The sequence below is a fragment of the Acinonyx jubatus genome, chromosome D3, assembly GCF_027475565.1.
Source record: "Acinonyx jubatus isolate Ajub_Pintada_27869175 chromosome D3, VMU_Ajub_asm_v1.0, whole genome shotgun sequence".
Taxonomy (NCBI): Eukaryota; Metazoa; Chordata; class Mammalia; order Carnivora; family Felidae; genus Acinonyx; species Acinonyx jubatus.
In genome coordinates, this window is record NC_069392.1 from 28,916,764 (window position 1) to 28,933,419 (window position 16,656).

The 16,656-nt window shown below is 52.6% G+C and overlaps 2 protein-coding genes across 13 annotated transcripts in view; both read left to right on the plus strand.

The window, feature by feature from the left end:
* Positions 1 to 7,309, plus strand: part of TANGO2 (transport and golgi organization 2 homolog) — a 36,304-nt gene extending 28,995 nt beyond the window's left edge. For 5 of the 10 annotated variants that reach the window (XM_053205839.1, XM_053205838.1, XM_053205842.1 and 2 more), the window contains 4 exons: positions 2,530 to 2,652; positions 2,995 to 3,148; positions 4,617 to 4,721; positions 6,270 to 7,309. In XM_053205839.1, coding sequence (XP_053061814.1) covers positions 2,530 to 2,652; positions 2,995 to 3,148; positions 4,617 to 4,721; positions 6,270 to 6,390 — 503 coding nt within the window. In that variant the 3' untranslated portion in view covers positions 6,391 to 7,309. Of the gene's footprint in view, positions 1 to 2,529; positions 2,653 to 2,994; positions 3,149 to 4,616; positions 4,722 to 6,269 lie in introns of those variants that run through there. The other 5 variants (XM_015081811.3, XM_053205840.1, XM_053205837.1 and 2 more) reach the window with 4 other exon arrangements.
* Positions 7,310 to 12,630: 5,321 nt separating this feature from the next.
* Positions 12,631 to 16,656, plus strand: part of DGCR8 (DGCR8 microprocessor complex subunit) — a 35,432-nt gene continuing 31,406 nt past the window's right edge. For 2 of the 3 annotated variants that reach the window (XM_027049714.2, XM_053205833.1), the window contains exon 1: positions 12,631 to 12,767. The gene's annotated coding sequence lies outside the window, so the exon portion shown is untranslated. Of the gene's footprint in view, positions 12,768 to 12,998; positions 13,131 to 16,656 lie in introns of those variants that run through there. The other variant, XM_027049716.2, reaches the window with a different exon arrangement.

The window sequence follows — 16,656 nt, forward strand, 5'->3', positions numbered from 1 at the left end:
CTGTCACATTTCTCTCCTGGGACTATGCTCTTCTGCTGTTCTTGTATCTTATGGCCCCAGAGTCCACATGTCAGGCTGCCTACAGCCAAGGCCACCTGCCCACAGCTTAAGCCTTCCCTAGCACTGAGCTCTTGACTGCCAGAGAGAATCAAAAATTAAGAGGCAAAAAAGGACACAGGCCCCTCTTACCTTTCTTACACAGGCCCCTCTTACAATTCTATGCATTGGCCCAGAGGCCTTTGTGGAAGCATCTGGAAAGCACCCCTGTGATGCCCTTCCTCAGTTTATCAGTACTTGAGATTCTGTGACTGGAGATGCTTGTTTTCTGCTCAAGAAAGGAAGGATGGGATAGAGGGAGGGGGGGAAATCATTTCAAATACATCATGTTGTTTACTTGAGCTTTAACTTGCCTGATCCGTGTCATTTTTTTGAATAGCAGCTTTGTTGGGGGGCCTGGGTAGCTCAGTCTATTGGGCATCTGACTTCAGCTCAGGTCATGATCTCATGTTCCATGAGTTCGAGCTCCGTGTCAGGCACTGTGCTGACAGCTCAGAGCCTGGAGCCTGCTTCAGATTCTGTGTCTCCTTCTCTCTCTGCCCCTCCTCCGCTCACACCCTGTTCCCCCGCCCTCAAAACATAAATAAACATCAAAAAAAAAATGTAAACAGAAGCTTTGTTGAGATATAATTCATGTATCATACAATTTACTCATTTTAACTGTACCATTCAGTAGGTTTGAGTCTATTCTCAAAGGTGTGCAATTATCACACCTGCTGTTGAACTGCTATTGAATTCTGTCACATTTTCATCACCCTAAAGGGAAACCCCCATCCCCATTAGCATTTACCCCCCACTCTTCCTACCCCTCAGCCCTAGGGAGACGCAGAATCCAAAGTAGGCTCCAGGCTCTGAGATGTCAGCACAGAGCCCAATGTGGGGCTCGAACTCACTAACTGTGAGATCATGACCTGAGCTGATGTCGGATGCTCAACCGACTGAGCCACCCAGGCACCCCTCTTTCTTTCTTTCTTTCTTTTTTTTTTTTTTAAGTTTATTTATATTTTGAGAGAGAGAGAGAGACAGAGAATGCCAAGTAGGCTCCACACTGTCAGTGTTGAGCCTCATGTGGGGCCGAGACTCACAGACTACGAGATCATGACCTGGGCCAAAGTTGGGTGTTTAACCGACTAAGTCACCCAGGCGTCCCCCACTAAGCTACTTTCTGTCTCTGTAGATCTGCTTGTTCTAGATATTTCATATAAATGCAATCATACAATATGTGGCCTTTTGTGACTGGCTTCTTTCATACCATCATGTTTTCAATGTCCATCCATGTTGTAGCATGAATTAAGGCTTCATTCCTTTTTACAGCTGAATAATAATTCCGTTGCCCAGATATTCTATATGTTGTTTCTCCATTCATCTGGTTGATGGACACTCAGGTTGCTTTCACCTTTTGGCTGTTGTGGGTAATGCTGCCGTGAACACTTGTTACAAGTTTTTGTGGGGACCCGTGTTTTCATCTTTCTTGTTTTTATACCTAGGAATGGAATTTCTGGGTGGTAAGGCCCCTGTGTAGCCTCTTTTGGGAGCTGCCAAACTGTTTTCCAAAGTAGCTGCACCATTTATGTTCTCCCTAGCAGCATGTGAGTTTCTGATTTTTCCACATCCTCACCAACAGTTGTTATTGTCTTTTTTTTTTTAATGTTTATTTTTGAGAGAAAGACAGAGCATGAGTGGGGGAGGAACAGAGGGAGAGGGAGACAGAGGATCTGAAGCAGGCTCCACGCTGACAGCAGAGAGCCTGATGTTGGGCTTGAGCTCATGAACTGTGAGATCACTACCTGAGCCGAAGTCAGATGCTCAACTGACTGAGCCACCCAGGTGCCCCGTCTGTGTTTTTGATTATAGCCACCCTAGTGGATATGAAGTATCTTATGGTGGTTTCGATTTGTGTTTCTCTGATGGCAAATGATACTGAGACTCTTTTCGTGTACTTATAATTCATTTATCTGTCTTCTTTAGTCCTTTGCCCATTTTTAAAAATTGGGTTCTTTGTATTTTTATTATTGAGTTGTTCTTTTTTTTTATTTTTAATTTTTTTTTGCATTAAAAAAAAAACTTGTTGCTCTTGATGGATAAAGCACAATAATAACCCAGCCTGGTGGCCCAGCAGAGCCAGGGCTGTCTTCCTTGGAGGTGGCTATGGCCACCTCAGACTTAGTTGAGATCCTCACCTGAAAGCTTGTGGCTCCGTGTCCTCAGTGCATCTTTCAGGGTGCATGACTCCGAGTTCACCTGCCACTGCTGCCTGCGGCTCCAGGGGCCTCTTCACTTCAAGGCCGTGCCTCTCCTTTTTTTGACATGAGAAACCCTTTTCTTTCTTGTCACACATTCTTTTAACCCACTGAGAACTTGTTCGGAGAAAGTAGTGCTGAGACTCTATGGCTCCCCCTTCAGGGTCCTGGCCAGTATAGAGTAGAGGTGGGCCCTGCCCACTCTCACTGAGTGAGGCTCTTGTGATGTTAGCAGGCTCCCTAACCGCTGACATATCCAGCACGTACCCCTCTGGCCTCAGGTTGCTGATTCTCCCACCCTTGACCTTCTCAGGTGGATCCATACCTTGCAGCTTTTTCCAGCTTAGAGATGGCGGTGAGATGGGGAGATGGTTCCTTCTTGAGTATCCCCTTGCCTGTGCCCAGTCGGAATTTAGGTTGTCTATTCCCTATTATTCTGCCTATCAAGGCCACTTGACACCTGTGCCTCAAGGTCTCCTGTGAATGCCCTGCTGTGTTGAGTTCTCCACTCCTTGCCACACAGATGGGTCAGAAATACACATAGAGAAGGTGCTAGAGTATAGGGTGGCCTGGCTTCAGTACCCCCGGACCATACTCTTGGCCCCTTGCCCAGGGTGGGTAGGTGGGTGGGTGGGAGTTTACCCTGAATTCAAACAGTGAGGTCTCTGCACCGGCTGGAGTATCCCCCTTTCTGCAGGGACCTATGGACTAAGCAATGCACTGCTGGAGACACCCTGGAGGAAGCTGTGCTTTGGAAAGCAGCTCTTCCTGGAGGCCGTGGAGCGGAGCCAGGAGCTGCCCAAGGATGCCCTCATCGCCCAGCTCCTGCACGTGCTCAACAATGATGAGGCGTGAGTGGGCAGGTCCAGCTGGGGCAATCAGAGCATCCCTCTTCTGCCCTAGCCCTGGACATAGAGTCAGGCAGGCTCTCCTGTCCTGGGAGGCTCATGGAAGGGACTGGGACACGTTCCTCACCCTGGGGTAGCCTGTACGGACACGCTGTTCTTTGCTCCTCTCCTACCTGCTCCCCTCCTGGGCCACTGCACTTGGAAGCTCAGTGCTCTCAGAGGCTTGATGCAGGCCTTTGTGGGACAGAGAGTAGCTGGAGGTTCCCCGCGTCCGCACACAGCTACTGGGAGATTGTAGAAAGCTCCCCAGTAGTTCGCAAACCACAGAAACAAGCAGACGACCTAGGAGTATGTCATGAAGTTAACTGTCCTTTCAACATGCTGTCCTATCAGTGCTGTGGCACAGACATGCCTGTCCCAGGAATTGCCTGGGGGAAAGTTGCCCCTGACCTGACTTCCTTCAGGCACTTCAGTGGCCTCTGCACAGGGCACCTGCCCTAGGGACACCACCCTCTGGTGTGTCTTGACCATCAGCTGGGGGTCAGCGGTGCTGGCAAGCTACCTTCCTTCCATTCAGTAATGTGGCCCATACTCAGGCCAGGCCACTATCCTGCCCAGATGCCCCGTAGCCCCTCAGAGGAGCCTCCACGGGCTGCCTCCCACTCTTCTCTCCTGGGACCCTCCTGGCCCCTTGCTTACTCTCCCTCTCTTCTCCAAACCACGAACCACGGCTCCTTCTGCTTCAGCACAGCCGCCCCTCAGGAAAGTCCTACTTGGGCTGGCCCAGCGTCCTATGCTCAGCTGCAAGTCCACGTGGCCCTTGGTCACTGTCTGCCATCCCCTCTGGCCTGAAATGGGGTCCTGGCTGCCTGGATTGACAGCTGTGGTCCCAGCACCAGCTTCAGTGGCTGGTAAGCCACAGGGCTTGAATGGGCTCCTGTCACATGGAGGGATGCCCGTGGGGTACCTCTTGGAGTAGGCAGGGAGTGTGTGGGGCCAGTGACTCCCTCAGCCAGGCCCCTACCCCTAGCACCCCAACCACTCAAACCTCACCAAGACAGGAAGGTGAGTTTGCTCCGGGAGATGGCTTCTGTCCTTCCTGTGGGTGGCCCTGTACAGCTCTGACTAGATGGACCCCTGCCATTTGCAGATTCATCAGAGCCTTCCCCAGTGCTCAGCTCACAGGTGCTCATGTCCCTGGGTCCTTGGGAAGGCTCCTGGTGGTTCTGGAAGGGGGACTGACCCGGCAATCACTATCTGGCAGCCGGGGCTCAATGATGGAGTCCTGAATAAAAAATTGGACTGAGATTTGAGGCCTTCAGCAGGAAAGTGCACAGAACAGCCCTCATGGATTCCCCAACCACTTCGTGAAGCTGGTGGGCTCCTTAGGCACCGCAGGCTTTGAGGACATCAGGAGGGGCTGCAGGTTGGGTGGGTGGAGGCAATGGTGACCCCTCCTCTTTCCTTCCAGGCAGCTGCCAGATCCAGCTATTGAGGACCAGGGCAGGGAGTATGTGCAGCCCTTTCTGAGCAAGTACGCAGCTGTGTGTGTGCGCTGCCCAGGCTATGGCACCAGGTACGAGGGGCTGCTGGGTGTGTTCAGTCCTGTCCCATGAGGAACCCGGCCTTCCCTCAACTCTATGGATCCCAGAGCCTCTGCCCTGTCTAAAAGCAGGTGCTATTTCAGCTTGGAGGGTTGTGGGGCCAGCAGATACCACATTAGTTAATGTTAGCATGAAATGCCTGCTGGCTCCCATGGGTGCTGCAAGAATGGTTCCTGGGCTGTTTCCTGCTCCCTACACAGCCAAAGGGGAGCTGGGATGGCTACGGGCACCCTTGGGTTGGCAAATCCCTGTGGGCGCAGAGGTCCCACTGCCCGGCACTTCCCCTCGCTCACCCTATGTCCTTGAGCCTGTCACATTCCCTGTGTGACCAGGGCAGGGATTATTAGGTCATCTCAGCCTGGGGACATCACCTAATGGAAGGGCAACTACTAGTCTCAGCTGCAAGGAGAGAATGCCTGGGAGGGAGGAGCTGTTGGCATCAGTGTCTCCTGTGCCAACAAGTTCCTTCCCTGTCTCTCCCTCCTGGGCAGAGGAAGATTGGCTCTGTGTGTGTCAGGGAGGCCCAGTCCACCCATGTGGTTCTGCCCAGGGTAGCCCATATGCTATACTTGGACCTGCCTGGGAAGTACAGAAGAGGATAGGCTTCTGGACCAGCCAGGATGCTCCAGGAGCGCGCACCTGGCCCACCTGGCCTATAGGCCGACTGTAGCCGTGTGCACAGCCACATCTGCCTGGACTTGGCTTACACCAGGCCCCGTGGGTACCAGCCTCCTTCCAGGCTGGAAGCTTGCTGTGACTATGATGGATAGGCCAAGCTCTTGGGGGCCCACAGCCGTAAGGACTCAGGGATGGGGTGCTTGGGTGGTGGCAAGTGCTGAGTGATACCAGGGTGATGTCACATGTACTCTGAGTGCATGGTAATGTTGCAAGTATGCTTGGTGTTCGGGTTCAGGTCAGCCCAAGTCTTCCATCCTCTAGGAAACGACAACTTCAAGCCCTCTAGCTGGGGGATAGGATGGTAGGCAGGGTCAGGGTGGTGTCAATGTCCAGCACTGATGCTCCAGCACCCGAGTGTTATAGACTTGAATGGTGGTCTTTCCATTGGGCAGGCTTTTCCCTAGGCAAGTGGCAGGGCATCAGTTTTTTTCAAGCTTGTCCTCTGTCATAGACTTATTTTCTTATTTTCCTGCTCACGTGTACTCATGTGCATGAGGCAGAGTGCCAGGTCTGCTCCCTGGCTGAGTGTGTGGCTGCTGGGTCCAGCTGCAGCTGGACCAGTCTTCAGCATGTGTGTGCCCATCCTGGGTGTTGGCCTGTGCTCGGCTGCTCAGGGACCTGGTGCCTGCCCTCTGTCAGGGGGAGACAGGTGCTGACTAAGTGAGGTATGGCCTTGGGGAGGGCTGGCAGGAGGAGAGAAGGTGCACTGAGCATTTGGGATGGGTAGTGGGGAAGGAGGACAGGAGAGAGTTCCCGGTGACCGAGGCCTCATTTGGGGCTCTGACAGGCAGGCAGGAGGCTGAGGGCAGAGGGCTAAATGTGGGCCCCTTGCTCTCTTTCAGAACCAACACAGTCATCCTCGTGGACGCGGACGGGCATGTGACCTTCACAGAACGTAGCATGCTGGACAAGGACCCCTCCTGCTGGGAGACCAGCACCCACGAGTTCAAGCTGCAGAGCTAACCCTTCCCCCTGGATGTGGCCACTGGGCTCCAGAAGGCCCTGCCTCAAGGGCTAGTATGGATAGGAACTATCACATGTACTGCCTGTGACTTGGCCAGCATCCCCCAGGACCAGGGTCCTCTGGTGTTTGTGTGACCTGTCTGTGTTGTCATGTCCAGCTCAGGGTCCACCCTCATGCCAGTGGGAGTGACAGAGTCACATGGCCAGGTCTGAGGGGGGCTCAGGTGTGCTATGCATGTGTGAAGGCACCTGGGCCTACCCCCAGCCCAAACACAGAGGCACATACTCAAGGCACATGTTTCCACGCATACCTGCAGGTGCATGGTCACACACACACACGCACATGCACATATGAGCAACAGAGAGGTACACACACACACTCCCAGGCATACCCACACATGCGTGCCACACAGGCAGAGGTGTGCCTCTCACATCCACATGTGCTTCTGGCTAGTGGGTCTTTGGTTTGACCAAAATAACAGGAGTAGACTGTTGTTTAAGAGTGGCTCCTCTCCTGGGTGTAGTCCACTTCTGGACAACCAGACTTGCTCTTAGAGAGGAGAGGCCCCATTTGGAATGAGAAATGAGAACAACTCCAGAAGAACCTGCTTTCATAACAGAAGCACCGCCTGGTTGGTTGTCCTTTGTGCTCTGGGGGATCTCCTATGTGCATGGGGTGGTCCTGTGGGGGAGGGGAGCGGTCTTGCATGCACCAGGGGTCCTGTGTATGCTGAAACACCTTGCCAGGCTCTCAGGCACCTACTTGCCTGCCCACTGGGGTCATGGGTCCTGAGCAGGCTCATCTCAGCAATGGGACACAGCCAACCCTTTCTATTTCCCTTCTCCTTGGGGAGTCGGACTTCATAGGAATCTGTCCTTGAACGTGAGACCTTGATAATAAAACTCTGAGGTGTGGTGAGTCCGTGCATTTCAGATCCTTGTGTGATGGGGGGACAGCTGTGCAGGGGATCAGTGGGGTTGCTCTCCTGGCCTGCAGGAGCTGCCAAGACATTTTCTTCAGAAGGAGCCTCTTCCCACTTTCTTCTTTTGCTCATGGGTTCCTGAGCATCATGATGAAACCTGAGGGTCCGTTGACCTGTCCATCCATCTGTCCTTGGGCAGAGGCTGGGGTCTGAGAGAGCTTGTGTGTATGGGACACGGTAGGTACCAGATACAGGGCCTCCTGAGCTGGGCTGAGGAACCAGGGACTCATCTGGGTGAAGAGGAACCTCCTGAGAGTATAGTATGATCAAGCCTGCACTTGGGGTGGACTGTGGAGGCCAGGGGATGGTAGGAAGGAGTGGGTTTCAGGGCAAGAGGACAAGTGGAGTGTCTCTTAACCCCAGGATCCTGGTTTTGGACAAGCACTTGGGAATTCTTGTCCCTGGCCCCAGCTGAGCATCAAGGAGTCCCACGTGTGTCCAGTGCTGAGACCCAGGCTTCCATTGCCTTTGCAGCTGACCCCCAACTTGGCCTTTTCAGAGCCAATGAGAGCTTGGGGTAGGGTGTGGACCTGCACTGGGTCCTACTTGCCTCCTCAACCCTTCCCTCTTACCACCTCAAGCACCCTTCAGGGGCCCAATGTCCTCCTTGGCTCATTTTGAACTCAGAGGAAAAGTGTCTGAGCATGGTCAAGTTTGAATGGGATCCCCAGCAGCAGCATAGCCCATGCCTGCAGGCCCAGGGGTAAACTGGCCCCAAGTCCCATGTTTGCTGGTTGAGCCGTACTGAGCCAGGCTCCTAGCCTGGGTACTGCTGATGCCCTTTGTCTGCCTCAGTGGGCCATGCCACATCCTGGACCAGTGCTCCACACCAGCACTCACCCTGGCCAGGCGTGTCGGCCCTCATGGGGCACCACTGGGCTGGTGCAAAGCCATCTGAAGACTTTCCTAGTTGTTTGCCTGTACCCAAGGACAGGGCCTGCATGGGATACTCCTGCCCTCAGCCTGTCCTGAGCTCCCCAAGGGCCTGAGCCCTCTGAAGATAGGGCAGCCCAAGATGTAGTTCTATCATTATGGGTTGAGTTGTGTGCCCCCTGAAAGATCTGTTGGTGTCCTAGTGCCCGTGCCTCAGAATGTGACCTTTATTAGGGTCTTTACAGAAGTAATCAAGATAAAATGAAGTCATTAGGGTGGGCCCTAATCCATTATGACTGATGTCCGTATCAAAAAGGGAAAATTTGGACACAGGGACAGACATGCATGCAGGCAGAATGGCCTATAAAGACGAGCTATGCTGTGTCATGCTAAGAAACTACCAGAAGCTGAGAGAGACCTGGAACAGATCCTTCCCTGGTGTCTTCCAAGGGAGCGTGGCCCTGCTGACACCTTAATCTCAGACTTCTGGCCTCCAGAACTGTGAGACAATAAATTTCTGTGGTTTAAGCCACTCATTTGTGGTACTTTGTTATGGCACTCTAGCAAACTAATACAATTGTGACCTTCGCTCTACAGATGAGGAAATTGAAGCTTGGGGAGATACCATAATAGTGTGTCAGTCCCCTGGCAGGTGGGAAGGCAGAGTCATGAGGCCAGGAAGGAGCAGGATGAGGACAAGGTACATCCTGGGGTGTCTTCCCTTGGGCCATGGCCCTCCCATGTTGGTCTCATCTGCTGCTCTGCACCACCCCCATCACCTCACTTACCTTGCCCTTGCCCCTGCCCCCACCCTTGGCCATGCTTTCTGCACTTGCTGTCCCTTCTGGTTGAAGAACTCTTCTGCCCCTATATCCAAACCACACTCTCCCTCACATCGTGCAACTCTTTGGTAAAGTCTTGGGAGGCATCCCATCTAAAGTTGCAATCTGCCTTGCCTTGGTCCCTGCTCTATTTTCTATAGTGGTTAGCACTGTAACATGCTATACATTTTGCTTGATTGTTTCTTGAATGCCTCCCTGTCAGAATGAGAGCTCCAGGAAGGCAAGGCCTTTCCTCTTTTGCCCATCACTGTATCCTCATGCTCAGGCCAAGTAGACATTTGAGCCAAGTATGACATTGCTGGCACTTCCCAAACTGCCATTCATTTAGGCCTTGAAGTGAGACCCTTTTGCAGTTAGAAGGGACCCTAGGAAACTATCCCTTCTAGAAGTGCTTTTGACATGCCACACGGAAGGCTTGGACCTGACCTTGGCATAGCTTAGCTAGTCCTCTCTGCTCATCACCAGATGCATCAGATCCCTGAGTCCCCTGTATGGGTCCTCTTTTCCCAGATGGATGGGGAATTCACTGCCTCTTCAGATGCCCCTTCCTAGATGAGCTGCTTCTGCTCTCTAGCTCTGAACAGCCAGTTGAGGTATGTTGGCATGGAGTCTGAGGTGTGGAGCTGACCAATACGGAAGCCAAATCTGTGAGTAAACAAGACCAGTCCAGGAATGCAGCTTGGCCTTGGGGCTTGTCTTGGCAGGTCTGAGCTGCTGGCCTTCTACCTGCAGAGACACCCTCCCATCCCTCTCCCTCCCCCCACAACCCCTCCTCTGCCCCCCACCAACACCTGGTTTTTTGGTCTCATCTGCCAGCAGATAGCATCATCTAGGCTCTTTAGGAGATACCTGGCTCATGGGTGAGTTGGGCTCAGGTGGAAACAGGAACCCAGAGAGAAAAGTTTCCTCCCACAGCTTGGGCTAGAGTTCCAGCTTCTAGGCATCCATCTGAGGATGGAGTCAGATGGAGACTGTGGGAAGCCAGCTGTAGTGTGTCTGAGGTCTCAAGGCTGAGGCAACTTGCCAAGCAAATGACAAAGTGTGGAGAGGTTGCTAAGGCTGGATGGTGCCATGCCAATGGTTCCTATGAGCTCTGACCACTGGGCCAGGGCCATCAGCTTGCCCAGCCACAGGGAAGCTGGCCTCCCTTGGCCAAGTCCAGGAGCCAGAACCTCATGGGGCTCGTTCACATTTTATTGTGAAGTAGCTTGTGCTAACCACTGGAGCAGCCAGGTGAACAGAAAAGGGGTAGGAAGGGACGGATGAGCCTGGGTAGGCCTCTAGCTTCCTCACCTGCAATACTCTCTCTCACCACCTTTTTGTTTTTGTTTTTCAAGTTTATTTTTTAGTAATCTCTACACCCCACATGGAGCTTGAACTCACAACCCTGAGATCAAGAGTCACATGCTCTTCTGACTGAGCCAGTCAGGTGCCCCTTTCCCTACCTTTTAAAATATTTTCATTTTGAAATGATTTCAACTTAACTAAAACCTTGAAAAAATAGAACAAAATATTCCAGTGTCCTTCACCCCAGTCCCCCAACTATTAACACCCTATCACTAGCTCTAGTAATATGATTACGACCAGGAAATTAGTGTTGATATACCACCAGCTACCACCTACTTTGAATTTTTTTGTTTTTAATTTGAGAGAGAGGAGAGAGAGAGAGAGAGAGAGAGAGAGAGAGAAAGGGCAGAGGGAGAGGAAGAGAATCTTAAGCAGGATCCACCCGGGGATCATGACCTGAGCTGAAATCAAGAGTCAAATGCTCAACAGACTGAGCCACCCGGGTGCCCCAGATCTTATTTGAATTTTACCGGTTGTTCCACTTATATCCCTTTCCTGAGTCAGGTTCCAATACAGGGTCATGATCCCACATCACACTTAGTTGTGTCTCCTGTAATTGAAGATAGCTTCTCAGCGTATCTTTGACTTGAATGATCTTGACTCGTGAAAAGCACCTGCCAATTTTTTTGTAGAATGTACCTCATTTGGGTCTGATCTTTCTTCATTCAGGTTTTGTCTTTTGGGTAGAAATACCCACAAGTCAGTCATGCGTGTCCCTTCAAGAGGCCCACAATATGTCCCTTTGCTGGTGCTGACTTTTGTCTTTATTTTTATTGAGGTTTCATTAGTATACCACAGAAGGTACATTTTAAAAAATGTTTTATTTATTTTTGAGAGACAGAGAGAGAGAGAAAAAAAAATGCAAGTGGGGGAGGGGCAGAGAGAGAGGGAGACAGAATCTGAGGCAGGCTCCAGGCTCTGACTCTCAGCAGAGAGCCCTACCTGGGGCTTGAACCCACGAACCATGAGATCATGACCTGAGCTGAAATCCTAAGCTGAAGTCGGACTTAACGGACTGGGCTACCCAGGAGCCCTTAGAAGGTACATCTTTAAAGTGTAAATTTTATGTTTGGAAGTGTATACATTTGCTGGTGATCTCTTTCATTTGGCTAGGTGGTGTCTCAGGTTTTTCTCCACTGCAGTTACTATTTTACCTTTGAAATTAGTGTCTTGGGGAGAAACTTTGCAGCTCCGTAAAACAACAAAAAAAATCCGTGCCAGTTCTCACACTTTTGCCCGCTATTTTTAGCATCCATGACTTTTGTCTGCAGGTTTGTGCAGGCTGCCAAAAGGGAGATGTTCTATTTCCATTTATTCACTGGAATTCTGGTCTAAGGATAAACTGTCTCTTCTCCCATTTTACTCATACCCTCCCTTTTCTTAAGTTTCTGAAACGGTGTGTGTTATTACCGAGTGGAAAAATGCCGGACAGTTTAGCATATGTCTTTTTTTTTTTTTTTTCCTAATGATTATGTTTAATGGTTTTAATTGGAGACGTGTAATGCCGGTCTGTGTACTGTGTCGTCCGCATTATCTAACAAAAAATTTTTAACGTCTATTTATCTTTGAGAGAAACAGAGTGAAAGCGGGGGAAGGGCAGAGAGAGAGAGAGAGAGACACACACACACACACACACAGAATCCTAAGCGGGGTCCAGGCTCAGAGCTGTCAGCATAGAGGTCCACGCGGGGCTCGAACCCACGAACCGTGAGATCATGACCTGAGCTGAAGTCCGAGGCTTAACCGACTCAGCCACCCAGGCGCCCCCATTTTCTTTTTCGAATGTTTTCCTCCGCAGGATCTAAAGCAGCTAGGCGCCCTGTGCTCCCGGCGCTTCCCGCGCTCTCCTGTTCCCGGCATCCTCTGTGCTCCTCCTTCCCCCGGCATTCCCTGCGCTTCCCGCGCTCTCCTGTTCCCGGCATTCCCCGCGCTCCCCGTTCCCGGCGCTCCTCGCGGCCGCCGCCCTCCGCACGGCGAGCCCCGCCCAGGAGGCGACCGTTAGCGCGGCCGGGGCCTGAGCGCCTGGTTCCGCCCACGCGGCCGCGCTATTGGGCCTAGCGCCGTGGCCGCTAGCGCTGCGCTTCGCAGATTGGCAGCCTCCGCAGCCCGCTCGGCGGTCCCCCCAATGCGGGGTGGCCGCGCGCAGGGATTGGCCGCGAGCCGCCAAGGCCCTCCCTCTGCTCGCCCCGCGCGCCAGGCGGGTCCCGCCGACCGGAGAGAGCTTGGGCGGCCTTTCTAGATAGCGGTATCCGTGGCGGTAGCGGCCAGGCCGTGAGGGTCTCCCTGCTTTGGTCGGGCTGCGGGCAGCTCGGGCAGGCCGCGGGTGCTGGAGGTAGGTGCGGGGCGCGAGGGGCGCCCCGCGGGGTCGGGGCGGGCGCTGCGGCCTGCGCGAGGGCGCGCCCTTCCCCTCCCTCCTTCTCGGGCCGAGGGCTAAGGGCCCGGGCAGCGAGGCGGGGCGGGGCGGGAGGGCGCGAGGCGGGGCAGCCACGCGGAGTCCCAGCCTTTGTGAAGCATCATGGCCGCGGGCCTCAGAACGCGAGGCGGAGGTCCCGCCGTTGGGGGTGGAGGGGGGGCGGGCCCCAGGCCCAGGTGACGCCGACTCCGGTCGCTCTCCCGCGCGGGTAAACAGCCCGAATGAAAAGAGGCCCCTTGCCCTGTGGGCCCGAAGGTGTAGCGTCGCTTTCAGGCGGGAAAGGTATGAACAAGAGTAGTGTTCGCCCAGGACCCTGCCGGGTGTAACAGTTTGGGAAATCTGAAAAGTCGCCCAAGTCTTTTTCTCCACCAAATGCTCATGGATTGAGTGTCACGTAGATGGACGGATTGTGGTTGTGTTGTAACAATGGTCGTGGTAAAAATGGAGCGGGGCAACCTGTTGATAGTGATACCTGTCAAGTATCATTCGATGGACTTGGGTTGCTCATGGTAGGAATTTGATTTGCTGTTCTGCATGCTTGCATGTACCTTGTTATCTGATGCACGGCAGTCCAGGCTAGGGCTGGTGACTGTGAGGACAACCACCAGGTGGAGACCCTCTGTTTCCTGGCCGCAGACTGGACTCCCAGTCACGGGGCTTTTGGCAGACTGGCCCAAACCCTGCCGCAGGCTGTCACTCACCAAAGAGTGAATGGCCAGTCAGCGGTGCGCCTGTGAGTACAGGATGTGAGGTCTGTTAGAGGATGACAAAAGGAATGGATGAGGTCATACTGCTGCTGGGTTGGGCGGGAGGCTGCAGTGTGAGAGGCTTGACCGAAAGGCAGCAGCCCCAGCATTGTACATCATAGCTGCTGCCTCGATGGCCACCCCAGCAAGTGGACTTCAGTGAAGGGTGTTATCCAAGCCTGTTGGTTTTACCCTATGTGCCAGGGATCCAGGGGAGTCTGCTGCGAGTCTCCTGATGGCTCACAGTCCACTTGGCAAGCAAGGTTTACGTCCATGTGTTCAGTCAGCTGAAGCAGTAGTGGGGCCGATGGCAGGAGTCACTCTTTGAGCCCCTTTACGGCCAGGCACTCTGTAGGGCACTTCCTGGGGATGATTTTATAATCTGACCATGACCTTGGGGGTAGGAAGCCTGAATTTCACTGGTTTGCCTGGTCTTGGTCCCTCATAGTAGTTGCCCTCCCCTTTTTGGTGGTCTCATCCAGGTTCCTGGCATTAATGCCCTCTTCCTGACATCTCCCATTGCCTTCTCCAGCCCAGGCCTCCCTTCTGAGCTGCTGCCTCTTCCATGTCTCCATGTATTACTTTGATGTCAAGTAGCCACGTCCAAAAACCAAACCCTGATCTTCACCCACCCCACAACATTTCTCATGCTGCCTTCATCTCCTCAATGCATGACAGCTTTGTTCTTGAGTTTAGAGTCACCTGGATTCCTCTCTTAGGCTTCCGTGCAACACTCAGGACCATTTCTTAACACCTCCAGCTTATCATGCTACTCTGAACTGCCTGGTGAGCCTCTTAGTTCTTCTCTTTGCTTTCACCCTTGCTCTTCCCTCTACTCACCCATGGTAGTTTTTCTGGACACAGAATGGTACTTTTAAACTGTAAGATAGTGTAAAACCAAGGAAGTGAGGAGGGGAGCCACCTAGCCTGGGTGGTAAAGCAGCTTCACTACTTTCTAGCTGTGTGACCTTGAGCAAGTTGCTTAACCTTTCTGTCTTTAACCTCTCTCCGTGCTTTGTGAGAATGCCTAACACTCTTAGAACAGGGCCTGGCTGAGGGTTGGCTGCCACTGCTGTCCTTGGATCATGTGACCTCACTGCTTGGACCCTCCTGTCCAGTAGCCCATCTCTCAAGATAAGGGCTACAGTTCTTGTCTCACTCCACCCTTCAGCACACTGCTTTTACCTGCACTTCTGCCCCAGGGCCTTTGTTCTTCTCTGTTACCTGGAACATCCCCTCCTCCCACCCACCTAGCTCACTCTCTTCTGCCTACAGATGGACTCTGGCTGTGCAGCCTTCAGTCTGCCCTTTCTGAAACTGCTTCCCCTCCCCCAACTCCTTGCTTTGTTTTCTCTGGAATACTTCTCACCTTTTCTTGGTTGTTTGTCCATCTCTCCTGCTAAAATGTGAGCTCTGTGGGGCAGAGATTTTGTCCATTGTGTCCTTAGCATCTAGAATGGTTACATGTGCCACATGGAAAGCATTCAGCAAACACTTGTTGAATGAGTAGAACAAGCTTACTAGAGGAAAGTAAGGAACTTACCCAAGACTGCTCTATTGTGAGCTCTGAACCTTGAGCTGCTGCCCGCCCCCTCCCTCCCCCCCCCCCCCCCAAGGGCTGGGCAGGCTTTCCTGATCTCCCAGGGAGAAAGAATGGTCTCTTTCTCTACAGCTCTCTGACTCCACCTTCTGTACGTCTTCCAGGGTCATTATCATCTTTGCTTTGTGCTTTGATCCTGGCAGCTGCTTGGCCTTATAACATGGTGGCAGGTGTCCTCGTCCTGTACCACCCATTGTTTTCAACCCCCCTCCCCCCGCCATTTTCAGCCCCGAGAAGCACAGATTGGTTCTTGATCTGTGTTCTGTAGTACTGAACATGCTGACCTGTCTGTCCTTCTCTGAAATGATCTTTGTTGGTTGCCAGGAGACTGGCCTTATTACACTTGGTGCTCCTCCTGCCTGTTCGGTTGTAGCCACCTTAGCGTTTACCGCAGGTCTGTGTCTTGTTATCCACATGCTGTATTCCCTTGATCTTTAGCACCTTTAACAGATACACCTTTGGGGGAAGTATCATTAAATTTCCACTGAATTCAGAAATGTAAGGACATCTTGGAATGTAGGAAACAAGAGTGACAGCTCAGTGGTCATGGCCCTTCCAACTGCATCCAGGCGGTGGGGACCTTGTTTCTTGTTCGTGGTAGTACATCCCTTAGAGTAGATGGCCAGTGAATATTGATTGAATGAATTAATTAAATCTGAACAAATCTCTGGTTTTTATGTTGCATCACCTTGAAACTACAACCACCACGCTCTAGTCCTTCACTGTAAACTTCTTAAATGTGTGATGTCTGCTGTCTTCTGTTCTATCTGTGCAGCCAGTCAAGCTGCCCTGGGTGGGCATGGGCATGCATGTGCATATCTGCACCCATATGCATGGCATGTTCATGCGTGTGTGTGTCAGCATGGCGTGGGAGTGTGTGTGCATACACATTTGCGTCTGCACGTGCTTCTCCTGCTTTGATGTCTGGCCCTCCCGCGGACCTCTGGGTTTTTGGATTGTCCCTCTGACCTGCCTTTTCATGTCATCCGTTTTGTTGTCCTTTCTCTGAAGGGAAGCTTCCCAGAGTGGCATCCTCAACCCTCTTCTTGGTCTATGTTGCTTCTCTGGGCAGCCTCTCTCCTGTGATTTTGGCATCTACCACCTCGCTGATGTGTTCTGTCTGGCCTTCTGTTTCTGGGCCAGTCACAGTTGCAGAGCTGCCTCCTCAGACCTGTTGGACAGGTCTGCCTGGAGGCTCCGTCCATTCTCCTCTGCAGGCTTCTGCCTGAATACTGGAACACGGGGGACCCTCCAGGGGAGAAGCCTCATTCACCTTCAGTTCCCTCTTGTCTCTGCTCTCCACCTCTGCACGGTCAACAGTGTGGTCGGTTCTGTGTCTTCACTGTTCTTGAGGGCTCCAGCCCTGTCAGCAGAGCCTCTTTCACACCTTTGTCCTCTGGCTTGGAGGACTGCCTTGTATGCCTTGGGCATAGGCACTGGGCCTGGCACAGCAGTCAGTCCC